Raw genomic sequence first — 8,224 nt, 5'->3', positions numbered from 1 at the left:
CACTCGCCTCGGCCTCCCAAAGTGCTGGGATGACAGGCTGAGCCACCAAGCCCGGCCTAAAGTATTAATTCCAGAAGCTCATTCTGGGTGCTGTCCCAGTAAGGGATCACAAGGAACGAGGGCAATTGGAACCCCGAGGAGATATTTGTTAAGATTAAGACATGGGGGTTAATTTTTTGAGATTTCATATGATCCTGCTTATATTTTTTTTTTTTTAAATGAGCGCTTTATCTTTTCGAGCCACATACGACCATATTTATTAATGAAATGATATGCTAGCCAGGATTTTCTTTGAAATAATCTGGGCTTCGAGGGTGCAGGAATTTGGGGAAAAGTAAAAGAGAAAACACAATCTACTCTCAGTTGATAAAAACAAAAGCTGGGTGGAAGATTCACAGGAGTTCCTTCTACTACCACTCTCCTTTTGTTTATGTTTGAAATCTTCCATAATAAAATGGTTTCAAGATATGGAAGATTTAATGGAGAGAAGGAAATCATAAAAATAAGAGCTAATTTGTTTTGAGTGCTTATCCTGCTCCAGAGGCTTTTGTGTACATTCCTTACCTTCACAGACACAACCATCCTATGACCCAGATATTCTTAATATCCCCCTTTAATAGACTGAGACTGAGGGTCAGAGCGTATGGACCACACTTAAGGTGACACAGGTACTGAGAGACGGAGTGAAGAGTCTAACCCCATCTGGCATCACAGTCCTTGCACCGTCCTCACGCTGTAGGTTATGGGCGTGGCACGGGCTGTCCCGGCTTCCTGAAGCCCTGCCCGAGGGACACAACTACCTCAGTGAATAATCAAAAGTATGCAGATCATAATCCAAATAAATGAGATAGCATGGCAGAAAATGATAAGGAGAGAAATCCAGGAAGAGGGGAAGACAGAAAATGTCGTGACAGGAAACAGACGGAGGCAGGGAATCATGCGTGCCATCGAAGATGACAATAAAGATCAAACAACTAAGTGGGTAGCTGGTAAGAAGTACATTTCAGGAAGCGAAAACAGCAAGCACATGTCCCGGGTGTGAGCATGCGTGGTGTGTCCACGGAGCAGCAGGGAGCCAGGGCGGCCAGGGCAGGGCGGGGACAGAGAGAGTAGTGGGGGGCGAGGCTAGAGAACTCACATGGCTGGATCAGAGGTAGACACTTTCAGGTCCTTGGCTTTTATTCTGAGTGAGATAAGGCATCATGCAGTTTTCAGCAGAGAAAAATAGGGGGAAAAGTCACAGAGAGAAGGGATCGTGACGGGCCTGACTGTCACCATTTAAAAGGCCTGCTTACAAAAACGTGGAACCAACCACGCTGCCCATCAAAAGTGAACTGGTTGAAAAAAATGTGGAACCTATGCATGATGGAATATTACGCAGCCATAAAGGACAAAATTAGGAGTTTTGCAGCAACTTGGATGGATTTGGAGTCTAGAATACTCAGTGATCTATCACAGAAACAAAGAACTGAGTACCACATATTCTCACTCAAAAGCAGACCCTGAACAGTTATCAAAATACTATAAGAAAGGGATTGACAGTAGTGGGTAACTTCCAGGGGAAGGGGTACCTGATTTCAAACCAGGCAAAGTGGGGACCAAAGTGAGGCCCAAACTTTACCTGTACAATGACCATTTGTATACCTAACCCTGAATTGTACCCGTCTTTAAAATAAAAATTAAAAATGAATACATAGGCCGGGCTCGGTGGCTCAGCCTGTAATCCCGCGCCTTTGGGAGGCTGAGGTGAGTGGATTGCCTGAGCCCGCGGGTTCGAGACCCGCCTGGGCAGCGAGACCTCACCTCTACAATAGATCAAAAAATCAGCCTGGCGTGGTAGCACTTGCCTGTAATTCTGGCTACTTGGAAGGCTGAGGCGGAAGGATCCCCGGAGCCCAGCAGGTCGAGTCTGCGGTGGCCACGAGCGGCCACTGCACTCCAGTCTGGGCAACAGAGTGAGACTCCAACTCAAAAAAAAAAAAATGCAATGTAAATATGTATATTCCTAGTTAACAGATATTTTCTCAGTGATTTCGTGGATCTTATATCATGTTACCATTTATCAAGTACTTGGAATCCTTAATTGTGTTCTTACAGTTAAGAACTGTAAGAACTTACATTCATTTGCTTTGGATTCCTTTAAAACAAGGAAAATATACTTCTTTAAGTCTTTTTTTGATATACTCAATATAGAAATATACACTAAGTCTTATTAAATGTCTGTGCTCCAGGTCTTTGCATTGCAGCTGTAATTAAAGAATGCCATCTCGTCACACTGTCACTGAAGAGCCAAACCTTAGATGCAGAAGCAGATGTGTTATGTGCAGTCCTTTACAGCAATCACAACAGAATGGGCCACCACAAACCCCATTTGGCCCTCAGACAGGTGAGGTGGAAGCCCTGTGTGTGAGGCCCAACCTGTTTACTTGAAGATGTAGATAGCACTGCCACTTAACTATTTTGTTATTTATAGGAATCTCAGTAAATTTCTTGTGATTTACTAGGTCTACAGCTTAGCCCACAGTATATGTGGGCTTCTTTTTTCTCTGAAATAATTTTTAAAAGTAATTTTTATTAGAAAAGAAGTACGCTTAGACTAATTCTTTCCCAGTCCTGTTTCTAGTAGGTAAGTAAAAATTTTCTTCATTATGTGCAATCTGTAGTAACAGTGCCTGTGCCATGTTCAAACATATAGTGATTAACATATAGACATTAAGAAGCAGTTTCCTGAGCATAATCAAAACGCTAAAATCATAATAAGAAAAGTTTTGGTTTATTTATTGTGGGGAACATAATCTAATTGGTAGTATGTTAGTATAAATAAGTATATGGCAAGTTGTGGTGTAAAGTGGCTTCATGTAATTTTGGAGCTTAAAACAAAATTGGGCCTTCCAGCCATAGAGTACCGTAGAGTAGAGCCTCTTAAATTGGTTTATATGCTCATTCATTCACTTTATTAATTGTGCAGTTTATAGAAGGTCAGTGGGCTATCCATTTTGTGATAGAGCCACCTTGCAAGTATTTTTTAACTTCTTTGTGCCAGGCACTGTGTTTAGTGCTGTGTATACAGGAGTAAAAAAGACTGATGTAGTCTCTAACCTTACAGACTCATGCTTTCTGGTTAACTTTCTATCTCTGTTACTTAAGGCAAAAAGGATGAAAATTTCTTCATCAAAGGAACATCTGAGATGGTGGTCTTTCTCTGAGTTTTCTTATCTGGCGTAGCTTCTATCTCCTGAGTCTTGTAACCCAAAAGCAAACTTACTAACCCTGAGACCAAATGTGTTTTTCCCCCTACCTTTCAGGATGTGAGTAATCACCAAATCATAAAAATTTGGTGGTCTCTTATCTGTTTGAGTAATCACCAAATCATAAAAATTTGGTGTTCTCTTTTTTCCTTTTATATAGCTCTCCCATCCAGTCAAAACTTCTTCTGTATCTGGTCATCTCTTTAGTTCTGGCTACCATTTTCTTTTTTTAGACCTTGTCAACATTTATTTGTCTTACTATCCTGCTGTGTCCTCCTTCAGTTTTCTGATGCTTGGACATGTTCTATATACCAAAGCCAGGTTATTCATCCTAAAACACAACTTGGGGTATTAATGGTTCTGAAAAAAGACCAAACACCTTAGATAGGCTTACAGAATCTCCTGTGATCTGGCCTCTTCAGGCTTCTCAGCTCAGGCTTCTCTCTTGCTTTCAAATATCTTATCTGAACTCTTAATGAATCTACATGCTCACTGTGTTTGTTCTCTCTTTGCTCACCTTGAGTCTTGCTCACCTTGTCATATACGTTAAGAATACCCAGCCTCTCTATATCTGCCTATTAAAGGCCTTCTCATCCTCTAAGTCTTATTTTAAGCCCTCCTGACAGTGACAATCTTCTTTTCAAGGTGTAATGTGAGTGTATGTTATAGCAATCCCATTTTAAGTTGCATTTTTCTGATTATTAGTGAAGCTGAGTTCCTCTTTTCTTTGATTCTTGGCTATTTGGGCCTCCTCTTTGTACTTCTCTTATAGCATTTAATATAGTCTGTGTGGTGGGGTATAGCTATTTGTGTTTATGTTTTATGTACCCTGTGATCCTTACAGGGTACATGTCCTAGGCTGCTGTTGGTGCCTCAGTTATTCTTAACACTGCTGCTACTGCCTTGTATCTGCTTAACGTTCCACAGTTTACAGAGAACTTTCATCTATTTAAAGATTTCTTTTTCTGCCTTCAAAAGCCATGCACTAGATTAGTCTATCTAATGTTCCCCCAAACGAAACACAGAAAATAGTCTTGATTCCTCTTCTGTGTGACAATTGGAGTATAGAAGACTGTTCTTATGTTCCTCCATGCCTTCTTCCTTCCTTCCTTCTCTTTGTTGAGTTTTTGTTGAGCCATATTTTATTTACTATGTTTTCCAAGTGCTTTACCATCTTAATTTGTCAATTCCTTTCTTAAGCGGTGATGTCCACACTTAAAAATTGAGAGAGGCATTGACCCCAGAGAATTTAAGCATTGTTTTCTCCATTGTTCTGAAAACAGCTAAGATAGAATCCATAACCTTGATTTAGTTTTTAGTATTATATATGTAGCTTTAGCAAGGTAGTCTTATTGCCAGTATCAGTGCTCATCTAGATTTTTATGTCCTATAAAGTCTGGGTGCAGTCCAACACTTGTCCTTTGTGTATTCTTCCTGAGGACTTCAGAGTTCCTGCAGCATTTTGTACAAGGCATGGCTCTTACCACCCTCCCCCCCTCCTTTGTAACATAAAAAATGCTATTGAGTGCCTACTCCACACTGAGCCTATAGTGGTGAACAGAATGGACAAAATGAGTTGCCTTTGTGGAGCTTACATTATAGTTGGGAAGGAAAGATCATCAGTGATGGGTCAGGTGGTGATAAGTGCTGTGGAAAAAAAATAAGGCAGAGAAGGGGAAGTGTAAGTGAACTGCAGTCTTTTTACATGGGGGCTTTCTGTTTTTATTGTTATTTAGTTAAATATTTGATACGCTTCCTATTTTCACTACTAGATTTTTAGCAACTAGAGATAGGGAAATGTCTTATACTATTTTATCTCCCACCACGCCTTCCATGTAGTAGGTGTTCAGTGTACATTTGTTCAATGACTACACCAATCACTTTCCTCATCTCTGCGGTACTTACAGACTGTCGAAATTTAGTAGATAGGCCCTGCTCAGTGGCTCAGCCTGTAATCCCAGTACTTTGGGAGGCCGAGGTGAGTGGATTGCCTGAGCTTGTGGGTTCGAGACCCGCCCAGGCAACTTGGTGAGACCTAGTCTCTACACTACATAAAAACTTAGCCGAGCATGGTAGTGCGCGCCTGTAGTTTCAGCTACCTGGAAGGCTGAGGTGGAAGGAACCCCCGGGCCCAGCAGGTCGAGGCTGTGGTGGCCAGGAGCATGCCCCTGCACTCCAGCCTGGGCGATGGAGTGAGACTCCGATTCAAAAAAAAAGGAATTTAGTAGATAATAGTTTACTATAGTTCCACTATTTTGTCATATTGCCTCAACAAAATTGTAATCTTGAGGATAATCTAATCTTATACTCATTTTGGTCCCTTTATAGCATTAAGCACATAGTGACACATAGAATTTTTTTTTTAAGAGGCAGGATTGCCTAGGGCTGGAGTGCAGTAGTGCAATCATAGCTCACTGCAGCCTCAGACTCCTGAGCTTAAGCAATCCTCCTGCCTCAGCCTCTCACATAGCTGGGACTACAGGTTGTATCACCATGCCTTGACCTGCCGGGCTCTGGTGATCCTTCTGCCTTAGCCTTCCAAGTAGCCAGAACTACAGGTGTGTGCTACCACGCCTGGCTAATTTTTTTGATTTATTGTAGAGATGAGGGTTTGCCAAGTTGTTGCCCAGGTGGGTCTCAAACCCGTGAGCTCAGACAATCCACTTGCCTCGGCCTCCTAAAGTGCTGGGATTACAGGCTGAGCCACTGAGCCCGGCTTTTTTTTTTTTTTTTTAAGAAAGCAAGATTTATTGAGATAACAGAGAAGCTCCCACAGTGGGAGGGGACCCAAAGGGGTTGCCCCTAATTTTTAATTTTTTTAAAAATTTAATTTTAAATTTTTTAAAGACTGGGTCTCGCTATATTGCTTAGACTGGTCCTGAACACCTGGCCTCAAGCAGTCTCCCCCACCTCACCCCCACAGCTTCTCAATGTGTTGGGATTACAGGCATGAGCCATTGCATCTGGCCAAATTATAAATTTGTAACCAGAAGCAAATGCCTGCACTTTTGATTTCTTACCCTAAAAAAAGGTATTCTGTGGTATTTAGCATAGTTTCATGGTTTGAAATCTGGAACACTTTGCTTTCCTGGTCATAATCAGTGACCCTATGTGTATTATATCATACAAATGTGAACTGGTTTTCCTTCCTCAGGTTGAACAATGTTTAAAACGTTTGAGAAACATGAATTTGGTGGGTTCAATTCAAGATCTGTCTGAGTTGTTTACTTCCAAGTAAGTGGTCTACTTGTTGTGTGATGTGGTGGGCTGGGAACTTGATGTCTTCTTGTGATCTCCCTTTAGACTTTTTGCTTGACATTGGGATATAATCCATATGTACAAATTTTTTTTTTTTTTTTTTTGAGTTGGAGTCTCACTCGGTCGCCCAGACTGGAGTGCAGTGGCTGCTCCCGGCCACCACAGCCTCGACCTGCTGGGCTCCGGCGATCCTTCCGCCTCAGCCTTCCGAGTAGCCGGAATTACAGGCGCGCGCTACCACGCCCGGCTGATTTTTTGATTTATTGTAGAGATGAGGTCTCGCTGCCCAGGCGGGTCTCAAACCTGCGGGGTCAGGCAATCCACTCATCTCAGCCTCCCAAAGGCGCGGGATTACAGGCTGAGCCACCGAGCCCGGCTCAAATTTTGTTTTAATAAGGGGCACCTAGCAATAAATTTCCCTCTGTAGATCTGTGGGAGGGACTGGTATAACATTGAAATCTGGATCATGGTACATTGTACGGAAACATCAGTGGGTTGTTACTGAGCATTACTATCTCAAATTGAGCTTAAAGCAAATCTTTACTTGAATACTGTAATAGAAATGCTTTGTATTTAAAACTGAAAGTAATATACGTTTGTGTTTTTGTCAAGTGAAAATCATCCTGTAACTCCCAAAGTGTGTGTCATCCCCAGTCAACCAGTAGTGGAGTTGGTGTTGATGAAGGTTTTGGGAGCCTGCAAGTTGTTACTCCGCTTGTTGGACTGCTGCTGCAAGGCATTTCTGTATCCTTGAATCTATTGAAATACCTTAATAACTTTTTTTGAATCTGAATTGTTGGGATATATTTAACAGTTTTTTTTTTTTTTTTGAAAGTTAGGGCTCAATAGGAGTTAAGGGAATTCTTAACACTTTGCTTCTTGGCTTCCTTTTCCCAAGAATTGCCTGATATGGCCATTGTCAGAGACTGCCTGTCTTTGGCATGTATTATCCCAAGAACATTGATTGCTAGAAATTCTTAATCTAAGAAACCAAACCTTATAAACTAAGTTTGATAATAGGAGCTCTAGCAGAGTATAAATTACTATATTTTAAAGTTCTTATTTCTTAAATAGAACATGTTTTGAGGCCTTAGTACCTTCAAGAAGCTTCTTGTTACTTCCAGTCTGTTTCTTCTTTCATAATTGTAACTTATAAAACTCATATTACTTTGGTTTTGTTTTCTCACCTTAAATTGATTCTCCAGCTTGACTGTGAAACATCTAGGTTTACAAGAGTTCATTATTTTAAACCTTGTGATGGTTGGGCTGGTAAGCAGGTTATGGTATGTATATATCTCTGAAATCCTTCATTTCTTTTTTAACTCTCCACCTCAGCCTAGGTTTATTAGTAGTTTTCATATTTGTTTTCTCATGGGTTATTGAAGGTGCAGGAGTTCCCTTTCTTTATTTGAGTAGAGCTTATTTGTGGTAAAGTGATGATGGTTATACCAAAGGACTATCTCAATCCATGAGATCAACCCAACACTGAACAACTAAAATTAATGCCTAGGACTGGGAACTGGAATAATAAAAAATTGGTGCAGTAATCATATTGCAACAGACCATTTAAAATGATGGTATTCCTGGGCTGGCTATTATCATTTGATTCTGTCACTTGGTTTCTAATTTTTAATGGCAATTTTTGACCTTTCTTATATGCTGGACTCTTTCACCTGGAACCATCACTGCTTTTCCAGGCATAATTTAATTGATGTAAA

The 8,224-nt window shown here is 41.0% G+C and overlaps 1 protein-coding gene across 1 annotated transcript; it reads left to right on the top strand.

Moving 5' to 3' along the window:
- The first annotated feature begins 2,239 nt into the window (after positions 1-2,239).
- Positions 2,240-7,965, top strand: LOC103259993 (nucleolus and neural progenitor protein-like). Its single transcript, XM_021712113.1, has 4 exons — positions 2,240-2,386; positions 6,403-6,482; positions 7,119-7,250; positions 7,712-7,965. The coding sequence occupies exons 1-4, from the start codon at positions 2,351-2,353 to the stop codon at positions 7,887-7,889; spliced, it is 426 nt and encodes a 141-aa protein (XP_021567788.1). The 5' UTR covers positions 2,240-2,350; the 3' UTR covers positions 7,890-7,965.
- Positions 7,966-8,224: the final 259 nt, after the last annotated feature.

The sequence above is a fragment of the Carlito syrichta genome, unplaced genomic scaffold (assembly GCF_000164805.1).
Source record: "Carlito syrichta isolate Samal-C Ts95f unplaced genomic scaffold, Tarsius_syrichta-2.0.1 Scaffold303085, whole genome shotgun sequence".
In the NCBI taxonomy this organism is placed as follows: Eukaryota; Metazoa; Chordata; class Mammalia; order Primates; family Tarsiidae; genus Carlito; species Carlito syrichta.
Note: the sequence above shows the minus strand (reverse complement) of the source record. Positions and strands in the feature narration are given on the sequence as shown.